Source organism: Cupressus sempervirens, chromosome 1 (genome assembly GCF_028749045.1).
Source record: "Cupressus sempervirens isolate cs-2001-9-10 chromosome 1, ASM2874904v1, whole genome shotgun sequence".
Lineage (NCBI taxonomy): Eukaryota > Viridiplantae > Streptophyta > Pinopsida > Cupressales > Cupressaceae > Cupressus > Cupressus sempervirens.
Genome location: NC_143118.1, coordinates 794,894,794 through 794,913,767, shown reverse-complemented (window position 1 = coordinate 794,913,767; position 18,974 = coordinate 794,894,794). Strand labels below are relative to the sequence as shown.

The window sequence follows — 18,974 nt, the reverse complement described above, 5'->3', positions numbered from 1 at the left end:
CCATAAAGAGATCCTTGGCAACGATACATCACTGATTGTATTAGAGAATGTTGATCCTCATGCAAAGTGGAACATAGAGATGGTTGATTCTGTCTTCAGTGATGAAGATGTGGAGTGGGTAGATCGGGAGGTTGAGGCAGTAGCGATGGCAATTGAGGAGGCTAGAGCACGAGGAGACAGAGTGTAGGACCCTGAGGCTAGGAGTGATGGATCCCAGTCTGATGATGAGGATTATGTGAGTGAGGATGAGGATGATGATGAGGATGAGGATGAGGATGAGGTTCAGGCTCAGCCTCAGACATAGGGAGAGAGGATGGCTCTAGAGTCTTTCATGACTTATCTTAGGCGCACTCATAGAAGGACATAGACTACTATGAGCCTTAGTCTTCTAGTTGTTATTTTGATATATCTTTTGAACTTTTGAATTTGATACCATGGATTTCGTAATCCATGAATATTGTAGACATTTAAGTCTTTGACACTGGAGTGACATTATGTTTATTATTTTAAGTTTATACTTTATAGTTTATAACTTTATATTGTGTTATTCAGTTTTTTCCTTCAGAAATTCAATTTTATACGTATGTGATCTATGCAAAATTGTGTATGTGTATTAAGTAGCTTCTATTTATCTCAATTATTGTGTATTTGATGTTAATTGAGTAAAAGATGCATGAAACAATCTTAAAATCCTTGAAAATCTTTGAATTTCATGGGTTTTTCAATTTTCTGAGTCCTTGCCGAGTTCAGTTACCAAGTTTGAGTCTGAATCAGATTTTGACTTTTCGAGTCAGAGGCAAGTCCAAGTCCTGTAACACTGATTTATCGTATTAGAGAACTTTCCTAAATTTAATAGGTGTGCTCAGATGCAGAGGAGCTGAAGAATCAATAATATCTTTTATTTTATGTTTTTAAAAATAAAGTTTAGTGTGAAAATAGAATTTAATAATTATATTTCTGAATTTTCATATTTATTTAATTCTACACACACACACACACACACACATGTACCCAAATGTATCCAACCCCCCCTTCCAAAATAAATAAATAAAAATACACACATTCACGTACTGGGTTCTTGTACCTACATCTGGTAACTAAACTTTTTGATAGAGTCATCTACCATGCAACAAATCTGTTCTCCAAGAAATAGAAATCTCCACAATCTCTTAGATGATCATTCACAAACACTTTTGTTGCCAAGTCTAGTTAACAATTACAAGAGAAATGAGAGGGGAGTGAGCAAGAAACAGCCAATACCAGACATGTTATTTTGTAACCTTGTGACATTATGAGTCCATTTATTTTCGCGTATCATGCCTAGATGCCAAGGTAGGCAATGTGATGGGGCAAGCTAGGAGTATCATCAACAACTTTGACACATGAGAATAAATGTTCAGAATGTGTAAGGCAAACTAAAAGAATAATCCATGCGAAATAAAATAGACCTCACACTCTTTGTGAGGATATTTGCAGCCTAAAAATTGATGAAGACTCATGTCCTTGCATATAGAATCCTATAAAGCTCAATCTTCACATATCCTAGAACAATGCATTGATGGATCTCTTTAATTTGTCTGGTGCTTAGTATGACTTCCTACCAAGATCCCTTGATCTCTTTTATAACCGTAACACCACAATGGGCAAAGACCAAAAACACATGAATAATATGCTCAAATACCATATTAGAAAATTTGATCAGAGACAAATGAAGCTGCAAATGATTCAACACATATTACATAATATTATGTGCTTCTCCTTTTCCTTTCAATACATATTACATATATATAGGATTCTCATATCCTAATTTTTAGGAAAACTCCATGACAACTTTCCCAAAAATATATTGAGTTGTTTTAACATCTACACATATTTGTACCACTGATACAATAACCTAAATAACAAATTATAGCAACCCTACTAAAATACCTTTTTATGCATCTTGTGATGTAATGTTTCCAACATAATTGCAAAGTGCTTGCTCGTAATATCATTTGATGGTGAATGGTGCCCATTGACATTAAGAGTGAGGTTTTCATCCGGCCAGAGTGTCCTTGAGGCTAAATACTGACATATCCCCTTCATTTGTAACCTTTATTACATAATCCACTTTGAAAATAAGGTTGAATAAAATATATATATATATATATATATATATAATAGATAAATAATAATATTAAAATATAAGAAGAAATTAATAATATAATTATACTATTTTATAAATAGATAATAATATTCTAATACATAAATGTAAATATTAATTGCTATATATATATATATATATTATCATATATCAAATAAATAATTAAATAAGATTTACTAAACAATAATAATAATAAAATTTAAATATAAAACTATAACTTAGGGAAAACTCCAAACTATTATATATCGCTTCAAGCAAAGTGAGATACCAGCAAATTTAATATCTTAGGATGGTTGACGAAGGCCAAACGTCCAAGTGAGTGAATCATACCTCAAGCGATCCTCCTCAAAAAATCGCTAATCTGGAAGGATGGAATATTGCATTACATAATCCATCGAACAAGGAAAATTAATAAAAAGAAATCCCCGTGCATTGAAGTTGCCATATGGCAAGTAAAGTTTCCAATGATCAAATAGAATAGCAAGCCTTTGATCAGTATACTATTGTTATTATGATAGCTATCGATAATATTTCAGACAATAAAAACTAATTATTGAAAGAAAATAAAAGAACTATATTAATTCCCACAATCAAGGATATTAAATCAGTGTGTTATAATAAGAGGGGGTATGCCCCTTTATCTCCAAAAGACGTCACATTTGATGTTTGCATCGATATCACTCTATCAAAGGTCGATCATTTTTTACTTCTTTCCATCCATATATTGATCACTCAGTGGGGCTACAGGATACAGTATAAGCAACGAGCCTGATGGACATTAAAGATGGCAATAAATAATTTCAGACTGTCTATTCTGTAAGCCAGTATTTGAGTCAGAAAAGTGACCATCACATACACAAACAGAAGCAGATCAGAATAGCCATATTCATATTGCAGATTGCTATGATATAGTACCTCTGCAGGTTCATACCATATCAGGACTGCTGGATATTCTTGTATCTCTGATCAATATTTAATTCCCATATTTACATCAATATAAGGGATTCTATAAGTGTATATAGATCAGATCAATCTTGGCCAAATTAGGTAGATCTTCTATCATATTCAGACCAATAGGGGGCATGAAAACTCATATATATAATCAGACCAACCTTTGCTACAACAGCATTTATTTTGTGTGAAGTATTTGGGACATAAAGAATCTTGTTGCTCAAAGATGAATTCCTCTATATAGCATTTATAACCTTATTAACTAAGAATCAGAATTGTTGTTGGGAAACATATTCTTGACAAACTTGTCTTCATCAATATCAAGACACCCATTTGTGATAAGTAGAAGAGTCGTGTACAGGTTATAGGTAGAAAGAAATCTCTTGTAATCAAAATCCTAAGGATTTCGTTCAAACCTCTAAATGATTAAAAAGGGGACATTAGTGACCCCTTGTGGACACATGGCTATTGACCCCACCATCTAGTTTGGGTACCTGCCTACTAGCACAATGAAGGAATGTCCATTGAGATTTGGCTAACATATTGAGTTTTCATCCAACAGGGCCATTGCATGCCCACCAAGCTCAATGCCACTTGATCTTGAGGCCTCGACTTTGATACCAAGCAATTAACTTTATTAACTAAGAATCAGAATTGTTGTTGGGCAACATATTCCTGACAAATTTGTGTTCATTGTTACATCCCAAATTTTGTCCTAATTTAAAATATAGCCGTTGAGGTTCACATGAAGTCAATTGGCAATTTAATTTGTTATAATCTAGCAAAATGGTAAGATAGTTAGTCGTTATGATTTCAAGTGAAGATAACATGCTAGTTGATTGTTAATCACAAATTCATGGAATTGAGATGAAGGTTAACTATTATGATTATTTATGATTAAATAATTTATAATTTAATGACGTAGAATTTCCTTGTAGGAAACACATTGAAGGGGTGGAAGCATTGTCAGAAAAGAATTAGATAGGAGCATCACCATCACTGAGCAAATGGGTTGAGGACCTGGTGACTTGAAATAGGATACATCTGTGGGACCCGCAGAGCTATTTAAATAAATAAATTGAGAAAATAATTGGGTTTAAATATAAAAGGTATCTCAAAGGATTTTAATTTATGTGCATGTAATATAAAAATGATTTAGCACCATTATAATTTAATAATTTAATAATGTTTATAAGTACATGTAAGATTTTAATAATATTTTTATTATAATAACATTTGAATTATAATAACATTTGAATTATTATAATTTTCAAATTACAACCTTCCAACTCCATTCTTTCCAATTTAATATTCTTTGCTTTTAAATGATAACACTTGGCATAATTAATCGATTTAATATTTGGCAATTTGAGTTGTCTTCTAATCTTTCCAACTTCTCTTCCAACTCTAATCTTTTCTTTTTAATATTCTTTTCTTTTAACTGATTATCACTTGAGAATTCGAATAGTTTATAATCTTGAACCGGCGGAAGCCCAGAAGTCACATCTTCTTCTATTTTTGGAAGTTGTGAGTGACTTCGAATAGCGAAACCAGGAAAGATTCACTCATAGGCACAAGGAGGATGTGAAAAATCTACCGGAGTTGTACCAAGTTTGTTTATATGAGTAGTTGATAATGTGCATGCCATTCTAGTACTTCAAGAAATGGTTGTCAAAAGCAAAAGCTTTGTACGAAATTCTACACTGGCTGGGCAGACATATGTAGTTGGCACGAAGTTGAACGCCAATGGAATTTTGCTCATGCCTAATGTATTTGCAGACCTCGATATGGTGATAGGAGGGGGAGATACCGATTGGAGGAATTGTTATGATCATGCAGGACATTGAGGCTCCTCACCATCTTTTATTGCTATGTTACTTTATGGCTCAAGCATTCACTTCTCTATGCCAATCCTTTTGCATCACCTCAAGCATTTTTAGGCACCTTGCCGAATGTTGCTCAAATAAAGGTCAACAAACTTGAATCAAAAAGATCTCCAAAACATATAGAGGGAGAAAGCTTGAGGATTGCATGGCAGTATCAGAAAGTACTTTAATGAAAACCAGTCAGTTGAGAGTCACAGATTTCAACAGTCTGAACTGACTTCATTATCTGGGATTGCTAAATCTAATCCAATCTTGGCAGCATGTTCATTCTAATAGAATCACAGAATTCAACAAAAGAAATTCAAGCCAAAGTTACGTTGGGGTAATATTTGAACATTAATGAGCTCTTTACATAACAAGGTATATGTTGACCCAGCCATTACAAATAATCATAATATATGTATGTACATTTATCGCTTACATTGATGTATTGTTGATACTGTAGATTTGTTTCTCTTTCTAATTTTGCCTTGATCATGGCAAGCGAAAGCCAAGAAAAACTTAGTATGGATCCATAATCATTATGCCAATGGATACTATATTTACACAATCATTTCTGAAATCTTTAAAGATCATAATTATGTAATCATAGAGTGTGAAATGCTGGATGTATGTAATCTTCTTGAATAATTGACAGAGCCGTCAGCTTTGAGAATTCCAAACACCTGGGACTCACCCGACCGTGTAGCCAAAAGAATGGGTGATGAGGTGAGAGAAAGGAATCTGCAATGATATGAATCAGTATAAATCATGGCATAACAATGTTGAACATTTTTTAAAAGGAAACAATTAATAACTCATGCAAGATCCTGTTTAATGTTTCTCTTGCTGTCAAGTCAAGAGATGTGTCTAGATACCATGATGGCCAGAGGATGGCAAGATGACCCCTATCTATTCTAGGTAGGGAAGGCCTTTCTCGTTGGAGATCATGTGGGGATAAGATTTGGTCCGAGGTTGAGTGGTTAAGCCCCTGACAATGTTTCACCTCTCCATAAGTTACTGGACGCACATTGGACAAAGATAAGTCATACATTCAATTGGTTGTTAGAAATAGGTATTATCACTTTTATGATTAATATGCAAGAAGTTAAGATTAATTGAGTTATTTCATTGTTACACCTAGATGCAAGAGATAGATTTATGGATTGATTTTAAGCATATTTTCTAATCTTGAGTTACTGCCATAGTTAAGTAATCAGAAGGAAAGGAATCTAAAGCCTTAATTGATTGAGTGATAACTGGAGCTCTAATTGAACCCGTGATATCAGAAGCCCTATTTGAATCAGTGGTATTGGAAGCCCTAAGTGATACAACGGTATTAGAAGCCCTAAAAGATTCAATGGAAATTGATGCCCTAATGATTACAATGGTAAGTGATGCCCTAATTTTATATAGTGGTATTTAATGATAATCGTCTTTTGATTTTTGAATTAACAATATTGGATGGAAGTCGTTTTGTGATAATGTTATAGTAGTATTTGTGGACTAGCCTGAGTGGTTGCAGAAGCATCCCTAGTTTGATTTCGATCTCATTTTCCATGGTATGTGGATTTCAATTTTTGAAGTAAATTCATTTGGATGGTGTTTTAAGTTTTTAGTTAAGAAATTTTGTTTAATTGATTTTAACTGTCAGTCCCTTTCATATGAATGAAACTGATTTAACTGTTTCCCGTGAAAATGAAGAGATAATTGTATTCTTGAGTATGTTAGTTATTAATTACGACTCAAGAAAACGGGATGTTACATAAGGTATCAGAGCACTGGATTCAATGCTGAAACCTTGGGTCCAACACATTTTTTGAGAAATTGAAAATGTAAATGTTGAAAAAGATTTATTTTGCATAACTAGATAATGCAATCTAAACTATAAAAAAAACACACTTGGAAATCGTTCATAATAGGCGGGAAGGCTGAAATGATATAAAATGGACAAATGTATAAACTATAATATCATAAAGATGAAACATAATTAAGAAGATAAAATGATTGGCAAGTCAAGTGGTTGAGATCAGGTTTACGAACCCAACTTCAAAATCCTTGGCCAGGGTAGATATAGGCAAATTTTCCGGTCATGAAATCTTTTTTGTTTGTTCAGATGCTTCAGTTTTTTAGGAATAATTGACGGAGCACTCAAACCACCAGAATACTCAAATGGTAGGACCAAAATGATACATGTGCCCTATCCTAGGAGGGAGGGCCATTCTCAATAGAGAATGAGAAGATCAAACTAGGTCTAGATGCCGAGGCTTGCACAATCCAAACCAACTCCTATAACTTTGGTGAGATGTTATCTAAATCCATGATGATTGCTAAATAATTCTTTATGCAATTAATGACAGAAGAAAATTGTTATTTATTTGAACTTGAACTAAAGGAAAATGAAACTGTGAACCATGATCCTTTCTGATGTTGATTAAATGACAAAATATTATGTGCTCTAGTATGGAGTAAACACACTTGCATAATTGAAACTATCAATGCTTGTTTACGGATGTAAACTTTTGACGAGATGGGCATGAAAGCCTAAGTCATACAAATGGAAAAGATAAACTTCTAGATATTTACAGATGAATGATGAGCTACTTGATAAAAATCTTGTGAATTGTTTCAGATGTTTTATGATCTTGATTAGATATATGATGATCTTGCATAGTATATCATGCTTTTACCCTTTGACACATTGCTATACATGGATAATACACATGCAATGTCGACTTTACATACCGAGCTGTTGTATATTGCTTTGGAGATGAAGTGTATATTCTATCATGAGATGATTATTATAATGAAATTTTATTGTGATAAGATGGGCAAAGAGGCCGAGGTTACATAAATGGAAAAGCATGGATTCACTAACCCATTCCTGGTGATCTGTAAGTTTGCAAGGATGATCTACCCATTAATGAGTGCCATATGCCAAATGGTACGTATAAGTGATTTAAATTATGATCAAGTTATGATCTAAAACTTCCTAGTTGAAGAATTCCAATCTTGAATACTTATCTTACTTTCAGTTATTAAAACCTGAAAACTCTCTTAAATGAAGACATCAATATGGAATCGAACTAATGATATGGTGAGTGTCTACATGAGTATGACAGGAATATGCAATAGAATCAACTCAATTGATGCTAAGATGACCACGAGTACAGTAAAGTAAACTCAAGTGAGTACATTTAATTTTATGTTACCATGCAAGTATCTTTCTAGAAACTTTGAAGTAAAAATGGATCTAGAGTTTCGATTATGACTTTGATTTTGAAAAAGAAATAATATCACGATGCTATCTTGTATTTGGAATATTCTTTTAAGTGTCTAATTTGCAGAGATCATTGAGGACAATGAAACACAAAGGGGAATGGTACGTTACATTCCAATTTTAAAATACTCCTTTATAATGGTTGTTACAATTTCAAGTTCATCGAGGACAATGAACCACAAGGGGAATGGTATGTTACATCCCAATTTTTGAACTAATTTGAAATATAGCCATTGAGGTTCAGATGAAGTCAGTTGGCAATTTAATTTGGCAAAATGGTAAGATAGTTAGTCATTATAATTTCAAGTGAAGATAACATGCTAGTTGATCATTAATCACGATTTCATGGAATTGAGATGAAGGTTAACCGTTATGATTATTTATGATAAATAATTTATAATTTAACTATGGAGAATTTCCTTGCAGGAAACACATCCAAGAGGTGGAAGCATTGTCAGAAAAGAATTAGACAAGAGCATCACCATCACTGAGCAAACGGGTTGAGGACCTGGTGACTTGAAACAGGATACATCTGTGGGACCCACATGAGCTATTCAAATAAATAAATTGAGAAAATAATTGGGTTTAAATATAAAAAGTATCTCAAAGGATTTTAATTTACGTGCATATAATATAAAAATGATTTGGCACCATTATAATTTAATAATTTAATAAAGTGATGTTTATAAGTACATATAAGATTTTAATAATATTCAAATTATAATAACATTTGAATTATTATAATTTTCGAATTACAACCTTCCAACTCTATTCTTTCCAATTTAATATTCTTTGCTTTTAAATGATAACACTTGGCATAATTAATCGATTTAATATTTGGCAATTTGAATTGTTTTTTAATCTTTCCAACTTCTCTTCCAACTCTAATCTTTTCTTTTAACTGACTATCATTTGGGAATTCGAATAGTTTATAATCTTGAACCGGTGGAAGCCCAAAAGTCACACCATACTTTTGGAAGTCGTGAGCGAGAAGGGAGATGTTATGAACTTCGAATAGCGAAACCAGGAAAGATTCACTCACAAGCCCAAGGAGGACATGAAAAATCTATCAGAGTTGTACCATGTTTGTTTATATGAGTAGTTGATAATGTGCATGCCATTCTATTACTTCAAGAAATGGCCGTTAAAAGTAGAAGCTTTGTACGAAATTCTGCACCGGCTAGGCAGACATATGTAGCTGGCACGAAGTTGAATGCCAATGGAGTTCTACTCACGTTTACTGGATTTGCAGACCTCGATATGGTGATAGGAGAGGGGGATACTGATTGGAGGAATTGTTATGATCATGGAGGACATTGAGGCTCCTCACCATCTTTTATTGCTATGTTACTTTATGGCTCAAGCATTCACTTCTCTATGCTAGTCCTTTTGCATCACCTCAAGCATTTTTAGGAACCTTGCTGAATGTTGCTCAAATAAAGGTCAGCAAAATTGAATCAGAAAGATCGCCAAAACATACAGAGGGAGAAAGCTTGAGGATTGCATGGCAATATCAAAAAGTACTTTAATGAAAACCAGTCAGTTGAGAGTGATAGATTTCAACAGTTTGAACTAACTTCATTAGCGAGGACTGCTAAATCTAATTTAGTCTTGGCAGCATGTTCACTCTAATAGAATCACAGACTTCAACAAAAGAAATTCAAGCCAAAGTTACGTTGGGGGTAATATTTGAACATTAATGAGCTCTTTACATAACAAGGTATATGTTGACCCAGCCATTACAAATAATCATAATATGTATGTACATTTATCGCTTACGTTGATGTATTGTTGATACTATAGATTTGTTTTTCTTTCTAATTTTGCCTTGATCATGGCAAGTGAAAGCCAAGAAAAACTTAGTATGGATCCATAATCATTATGCCAATGGATGTTAGATTTACACAATCATTTCTGAAATCTTTAAAGATCATAATTATGTAATCACAGAGTGTGAAATGTTGGATGTATGTAATCTTCTTGAATAATTGACAGAGTTGTTAGCTCTGAGAATTCCAAACACCTGGGACTCACCCGACTGTGCAGCCAAAAGAATGGGTGATGAGGTGAGAGAAAGGAATCTGCAATAATATGAATTAGTATAAATCATGGCATAACAATGTTTAACATTTTTTAAAAGGAAACAATTAATAGCTCATGCAAGATCCTATTTAATGTTTCTCCTACTGTCAAGTCGAGAGATGTGTCTAGATACCATGATGGCTAGAGGATGGCAAGATGACTCCTATCTATTCCGGGTAGGGAGGGCCTTTCTCGTTGGAGTTTGTGTAGGGATAAGATTTCGTTCGAGGTTGGGTGGTTAAGCTCTTGACAATATTTCACCTCTCCATAAGTTACTGGACGTGCATCGGACAAAGATAAGTCATACATTCAATTGGTTGTTAGAAACAGGTATTATCACTTTTATGATTAATATGCAAGAAGGTAAGATTATTTGAGTTATTTCATCGTTACACCTAGATGAAAGACAGAGATTTATGGATTGATTTTAAGCATATTTTCTAATCTTGAGTTACTGTCATAGTTAAGTAATCGGAAGGAAGGGAATCTGAAGCCCTAATTGATTAAGTGATAACTGGAGCCCTAATTGAACCCGTGGTATCAAAAGCCCTATTTCAATCAGTGGTATCAGAAGCCCTAAGTGATACAATGGTATCAGAAACCCTAAAAGATTCAATGGAAATTGATGCCCTAATGATTACAATGGTAAGTGATGCCCTAATTTTATATAGTGGTATTTAATGATAATTGTCTTTTGATTTTTGAATTAGCAATATTGGATGGAAGTCGTTTTGTGATAATGTTATAGTGGTATTTGTGGACTAACTCGAGTGGTTGCAGAAGCATCCCTAGTTTGATTTCGATCTCATTTTCCATGGTATGTGGATTTCAATTTCTAAAGTAAATTCATTTGGATGGTGTTTTAAGTTTTGAGTTAAGAAATTTTGTTTAACTGATTTTAACCGTTAATCCCTTTTGTATGAATGAAATTGATTTAACTGTTTTCTATGAAAATGAAGAGTTAACTATATTCTTGAGTATGTTAGTTGTTAATTAAGACCCGGGAAATCAGGATGTTACATTCATCAATATCAAGACACCCATTTGTGATAAGTAGAAGAGTTGTGTACAGATTATAGGTAGAAAGAAATCTCTTGCAATCAAAATCCTAAGGATTTCATTCAAACCTCAAAGTGATTAAAAAGGGGACATTAGGGCCCCCTTGTGGACTTATGGCTATTGACCCTACCGTCTAGTTTGGGTACATGCCTACTAGCACAATGAAGGAATGTCCGTTGAGATTTGGCGAACATATTGGATTTTCATCCAACAAGGCCATTGCATGCCACCAGGCTCAATGCCACTTGATCTTGAGACCTCGACTTTGATACCAAGCAATGCAACCATGCCAAAGGCTCAAAGTGATGGTGGATGACCGATCTTGTTTAAAGGGGGGTGGCGGTGGGCGTGGTTGTCTCACTAAAGTGCCAGTGTAAGATAGCCCCCTTAGCTGACTTTTTGTTCCATGATTTGGTCAAGCACACGCTATCCAACGCAACGGAGGAATATTCACCAAGGTTTAACCAACATAATTCTTTTTGTCTAGAAGGGAGATTGTATTGTAGTTGGTTGTTTAGTTTGAGTGGCCAAAAATGGGTGGCTTTCTACCATAACATTGGGTTGAATTACTCTACAACTTACTAGTTCATCTGTAGCTCTCACTCCATAATATAAGCTACCATTTACTCCAATGATATGAGTACACCATGCTTGCCAAGGAAAGCTTTGATGCCTTGTCTAGGAATTCCACACAAATGGACCTTCACCCTGTTATACGAACTTAAATATTAAAAATCACATTCCTAGCAAATCCAAATATAACCCCCACCACATGCAACCGGCTGTATCATATCAACATACTTCCATAGAGAACTTGGATTTGTTTAAATCGTGTTGTGGAGCTATAACTAGCTGTCATTATGATTCTTATAGCAAGATACTTAATAAACAACACAATGAAAACAATTTTTTGTTTAAAAAAATAATAATATAAAACCTATCTCTTTTGATAGATTTGTAGAAGAATAAAATAAAATTAAAAAACAAAGCACGAGTTTGTTTCATGTTTGTAAAACAAAAATGTGAGAAAAAAATGAAAACAACTCATATCTTTGAAAAACATTATTCAATTATTTTCTTGGCAGCCAATGGACATTTGCAAATGCATAAGAATGATAACACAACCTTTCTAAAATGTTGAAATATTTATATTCAACTCTCTGTTGATACATCGAGAAGTAATTGTTTGTCGTTTCTGAGTGATCTTCCTTTTTTTGCATTAGAGATGAGTTAAATTTAACAGTTTTTGGTGTTTGAAATGTTTTGGAGGAGATGTTTTGGGTTTGAACTTTGAAATCCATTTTAAGGTGCCCAATTGAAAGTCAATTCATGAAAAAATTAAAATAACAAAAAGAAAATTTTAAATGCTCAGGGGATTGATGGATTCACCCTAGGTTCACTTGAGTTCCCTTGGATCTTTCTAGTGTTCACCTCAGTTCATCCTAGACAAACTGAACCCCAGAATCTTGAATCATGCTCAAATCCACAGGTGGATCAACTAAGTTCATGCATCTGATTCAAATTGGACTTCGATCCAATGGGGCTGCAAGTGAATCAAGTAACAGTGGTGCAAACAATCATGAAGATTTTTCTCTCAAGCCCCTTCAAAGGGGGTTTTCAACTTGATAAATCGCTAGGCTGCCATCACTGGTTCTCAACCTAGGTAAACTTATTCAAGCTGTATTTTGAATATAGGACTACAGACAAGCTATTGCTAGTTTTCAATTTTACTTTTCACTGGTGGGAAACATCTCACCATAATGAAAACAGATTTGATGCAGACTTAACATGATGTGATTGTAAGTTGCACAAATTAAGGTTTCAAACATGTAGTGACTGAGGGTTAACCAGATGATAAAGCATATCAACTTTTTCTCCCTCATTTTCGAAGCTTACAAATTCAGAATTGAGGGAGAGATTATAATCAGGTAGCTGATGCTTTTAGCAATATTGATTCAATTGATAGCATAAGCACCTTAAATGATTGCCAATGACTCCCATAAAAAAATACTGTTTTATTTAATGCTGAACATCATAAAGAGAGAGATCCTTTAATTTGATTTATTTATTCTGGATTTAAAAATTATTCTTTTTTATGGATTATGGAAAACACTGTGGTTAAACAAAGCATTTAAGGGAATGTGGAAGGCAGTAGGTGAGATTGATAATTTTTTTATTGTCACCATCCGTGCTGGTTGTCCAAACAAGCAGAAGCCACCTAGAAAAGCAATAGAAATCCTACGAATATGTATCTCAGGACAATCTCTCCTTAACAATATGAATTTTCAGAATCTTACGATGTAAGTTCTAGTAATTTCACATTCCTTTGCTTAGGTCAGAAGCTATTGCAAATTATAATGTCGAGAGCTTATAAGATCATTTCCTTTCAACTTTATAATTTTAGAGTATCAACACCCAAATATCAATCAAGGTGCAACAAAGAGTTTTTAAATGTTTTCAAAGCTATAAAGTTTACTATTGTATGTGCCAGTGTTAAACATGTTGCTTACAAGCCTTTGGGGACTTCACAAAGTGTCAAAGTGTGAGAGAGAGGAAATTTACAAAGCACATTTCGATGCAAAACCAAACTCAACTGCCAATTATTGTTGAGGAGGATGAACAAAATGTGTTTATAGACTATGTTACCATATTCGTCCGCCCAGGCCTGAAGTCGGCAGGCGATTTGCTGCTTATTTGTAGTTGATTCGAAATCAACCAAAATTTGATCGCAGACTGACAAAGTTGCCGCGAAAACGAAAAACAGGATCTTGGTCGACTTTGTTCGAATTTTGAGCGAAATTATTTCCGCCCGTGCGAGCCCGGATGGACTTTGAACTGATTAGCCGACGAATTTTGGTCACAGGTCAAACAAGTGACTTCATTTTTTAAAAAATTAACATCTTTTGATTTTTGCTTGTGTTAACCTAAACATGCGATAATCACAATACCAAAAATTTGGGTTTCCTTTTGTTTGCGTTTGGTTTGAGGACGATGGCTTCAGACAGTTTTTGTTTTGAGGACTTTTTATTTGCCTTTCAGACAGAAGGCGGCTTTTTGTTTGCACTTCAGACAGTTTTTGGACAAGTTACAGTGTTGTACTAAGCCATATACTGAGCGAAAATCACGGGCTCGGTATTTACGAAAAAATGGCATAGGCAGGCAAAAATTGATAAGTTACAGTGATATACTGAGCCAGTAATCAATGATGTAAGAGTAAAACTAATTGATTTATAAAGGTGTGATAATTAGTAAATCTTTGGTTTCATATCAATTAAGTACACTGAAATAAAAAATGACCATGAAGTGCGATTAACAGTAAGAGAAATGATAATAAGACATGCCCCTTAAACATAGCATTTGAATTGCAAAGTATAAAACTTAATTGAATCATCAAATTAAAAAAAGGGAGGAGGGAATTGGAAGTCTTATCATTCAGTAAACGAGGGGGGTGCAACACTAGATCATGGCATGTATATATATATATGTTCTTTATAAAAAAAATCTTGTACGGACAAATCCAAAATGAACCCGACCTCGGCCCAAAAATAAATTGAGCAAATGTCGAACCCACATCCAAACCGGCAACTTAGTATTAGAAATAAGTGTAAAGAATCTGCACATTCCCCTTTTCATGGTACCCTGCAGTCATCCTTCAACTTAAGAGATGAGGAAACATTACCCTTAACTCCACATTTCAAATGTGACATGCTTATACAAAAGGGAAATAACCAACCATGCTGAATTGTTTTCCCATGCTTCTTTTCCAGTCCCTAAGATGACCTCTTCACTCTGATCAAGCATGTCATCCAGGCAATGGTTTAGAAGATGGATAAGAAGGGAGCTGGTTAGGCACCTTTTTAGCAGTGCAAATCACTCTTCACTCACATCTAATGAAAAAGGAAAAGCCAAGTGGGCTCCCAACTGCCTCAAACATCAGATTGATTGCATAACATCTGTAATGTCAAAATAATCCGCACCTTCAAAACAGGTTCAGCTTTATTGAACATCTTCTCTTAGAGAAAAAGGCCAAAAGATGTCATGCTGATTTAAAACAATGAAATTCTGTGTAAGGAGGCTTTAAATGGAAACTGATCCTGAGATATCAGCTGACTCTTACGGTTTCTTATTTCAACCTCTGAGCTCTATTTATATGTAATTGTTTTGGTGACCTTTTTGGGCTTTAGTCTACTAAAGTAGTGTCTATAATTTAACAAGGATTTTTTTGTAACATGCATCTTTTTTGGACATCATTACAAAATTTTCACTTTTGTCATTTAAAAGTATGCAATTATGTAGGGATTTAGTTGATATCAATTTTGGCATAATAATCCTGTTAAATTTGTTCTTTTGCTTTTAGGATCCATTGAGATCTTTCACTGGTCGAAATAAGTACAAGAGACCTTCGTGGGCAAGAGGGGCTTTAGATCAGCCTTATGTGGTACGTGGTAATATTCCTTTTTAACAGATAAAGTACATTATGATGTCTTGATTATGAAAAATATAGCCTGTGGATTTGAACACCAAATAAATTGAAGTGTTCAAACTTTAAGAAACATATTTTACTTAATACCTATAAATATTTAGCAAAACAAAATAATAAGTTATGTTCAGAAAGAAATTTGAATCACAAGCATTGGTGTTATTGAGGAGATTGAGTTTTGTTAGCATTTTTTATTTTATTTTTTTCCGTGCTGCTTGAGTGGCGTACATTGATTTCCTTTGCAATTTAAGCCCTTTCTCTGCAATTTTTTACTTTGACTCCTCTGCATTTAAGCTTAGTTCTTTCATGCCCTTTGTACACTAAAAATCTAGTTATTTGAGCTGGTTTACATAAAGCTCAAATATTCAGATATTTTCAGGTTTTTTAGTTACCTCTGAATGTTTATGTAACATAGCATGCCACCATTATCCCCTCTTTTATATGTTTTTTCCCCAAGAAACTCCGAGGTCATTGCTACATGGGCTAATTGACACATAATTTTTGTTTCAACTATTGTACTATTCTTTAATGTTGTCTCTATCCTTTGTCTCAGACGGTGCAAGAAATGACAATGCTGTCAACAAGTGTTTTGAATGTCAAGTGGACAATTCGGGGAAAATCTAAATTTGAATCAAGCATTGGCTTTATTGAGGAGATTGAGTTTTGTGGTAGCTCAAATTTTAGTATTTTTTATTTAATTTTTTTCCATGCTGCTTAAGTTGCCTACATTAATTTCCTTCGAAATTTAGGCTTTTTCTCTACAGTTTTTTTCTTCGACTTCCCTGCATTTAGGCTTAGTTCTTTCATGCCCTTTGTACTCTAAAAAATCTAGTTATTTGTAGCTTGTTTACATAAAGCTCACATATTTAGATATTTTCAGATTTTCTAGTAACCTCTGAATGTTTATCTAACATAGCATGCCACTATTATCCCCTCTTTTATATGTTTTTTCCCCAAGAAAGTCCAAGGTCATTGCTACATGGGGCTAATTGATTCATCGTTTTCGTTTGAACTATTCTACTATATTTTTTTAAATGTTGTTTCTATTGTTTGTCTCAGACAGTGCAAGAAATGACAATGCTGTCAACAAGTGTTTTGAACATCAAATGGACAATTCGAGGAAAATCTAAAATTTCAATGATATTTGCAGAAGATGTGATTCTGAGCATCAATTCATTATTCACATTAAATCAGATAAGTGGTCAAGTGATAGAACATCAAGAAGATTGGGATCTTTCTGCATCATCTGTCTTAGGACAAGCTTATTTCTGGGCATCTAGGTGGTTGTATGTTTCAACTGAAGCTGGGAAGGATGTAGCTGAAGTAGCAAAGGATGTTAAAAGTCCGTTTGATAAAGAAGAGGAAGATTCAAATATATTTGCAGACCCATCTGGTGACCCAACAAAGGTAAAACTATATTTTCTATATTACTTGTATGCTTGTTTTGGATGTTTGAAACAGTTCATAATATATAGAAAATAGAAGTTTGCTGCACTGTTACACAAAATTCTTCTAGACTGACAAGTTTGTGCGGTCTCAATTTCATTTTCTTTATTCTAATGATAAAATTTCCTTTTTGGCCATGCAGTTCTTTCAAGTTGATAACAACCCACAAAGGGATGCTTATCAAGTTGGCCTCTTTTTGGCAGTTGTGTACTTGGTTGTACAATTCTTAAAATCAACTCTGTAAGAGCAAAATTTTGTCGTTGCAATTCTTCGAATTGTGGTGAATGCTTTGTGCTATATATTGTATATTAAGCTGTGTAAAATATAGAACTTCATTGGTAGCACTCGGATAGACTTCAAAGTTCAGTGAAGGACATTTCACCTATAAGCTATCATGTGATGATTGTGATTATCTTTCTCTAACCAAAAGAAATGTGGAAATCATAACCTTCAAGATAAGGGCAACACATGTGTACCCTCTTGACAGGAATATTCACCCAGATATACATACCCATGTACTACAGAGATTCTTTTGTGTTGAAAGCTCCCAATGGGGAGGGAGGGAGAGAGAGATACATTACACCGGGGTATATTCAGAAATCAAGGATGAGTCACAAAGTAGTTTACTGCTATTAATCACAAGAAAAGTCATTAACATAAAATATGATTAACAATACAAAAAACATCATCTTCAATGTTGTGGGTCAGTGCACCTTATATTAAGGTCCATTAATATTCTATAAATAAGTTATAAAGCACTTAAATACCGTTAATCACTAACTGTATAACTAAATATGTGTTAGGGGGTAATAAAATGGCAAAGAGAGAAACAGGGGAAGCGGGGCTTGATAGCCAAAGGACTAACATGGAATGATGAGGTTTATTGGCTGAAAAGAGTAGTATCTAAGTTGCTTATATGCAATCTGAGAGCAATGCAATTAGTGAATCACATTGTAGGAAGCCTTTTTAAATTAATTGTGTTTGCATGACAGAAATTGATATCTTAGTTGCTTGTCATATATTAGCAGCATAAGTACAATTTGATAACACTTGTTGAAATTAGATGGGCACTAAAGAATATAGAGGGCCAATTCAATTGGTTGATGGTTTGATTGTACTTCAGAATGTTTCTTTGCAAATTGTTAGTAAATTCAGAACTTTATATAATTGAGACTAGGCAAAAGTCCTCACAACCTCAATGTCCCGCACATGTGCTTTCTCAATGGACTAGACTAAGTGCAAGTCCTTGATCATGTTTTCAAAACTAAGTTGGTAACATGCATGTAGAGACATTTTCTAGATTTTATTCATTTCTATTAACACAATTACTGACTTCATTTTTGACTGCTTGTGGCTTGATTAATAAATTTTGAAAAATCATTGCTCTTCTTGCAACATTTGCATGGATTTTGGTCTCTAAGGTTACATATAGAGTAGAAACCCATTTTTAGTTATGTGGAAGATCTTTATTCCTAATGCAAAGCTCTTAAATACATTATAGGAAAACAAGTGGCCAATTTTGTTGGGATTGAATGAGATCTCTCTAGAAAGGGGAAACAATATAACTTGGCTTATGAGACAATGATTTAGAAAATTAGCTACATTACACAATTATTTCTTCCTAAATTTTGCACGACTAGAAGCATTTATTTGTTACTAAAGATTAGC

The 18,974-nt window shown here is 34.0% G+C and overlaps 1 protein-coding gene across 5 annotated transcripts in view; it reads left to right on the top strand.

Moving 5' to 3' along the window:
• Positions 1 to 18,001, top strand: part of LOC149580268 (transmembrane protein, putative (DUF2358)) — a 136,047-nt gene extending 118,046 nt beyond the window's left edge. For 3 of the 5 annotated variants that reach the window (XM_089790159.1, XM_089790156.1, XM_089790169.1), the window contains 3 exons: positions 15,738 to 15,818; positions 16,920 to 17,267; positions 17,449 to 18,001. In XM_089790159.1, coding sequence (XP_089646285.1) covers positions 15,738 to 15,818; positions 16,920 to 17,267; positions 17,449 to 17,550 — 531 coding nt within the window. In that variant the 3' untranslated portion in view covers positions 17,551 to 18,001. The remainder of the gene's footprint in view (positions 1 to 15,737; positions 15,819 to 16,919; positions 17,268 to 17,448) is intronic. The other 2 variants (XM_089790167.1, XM_089790166.1) reach the window with 2 other exon arrangements.
• Positions 18,002 to 18,974: the final 973 nt, after the last annotated feature.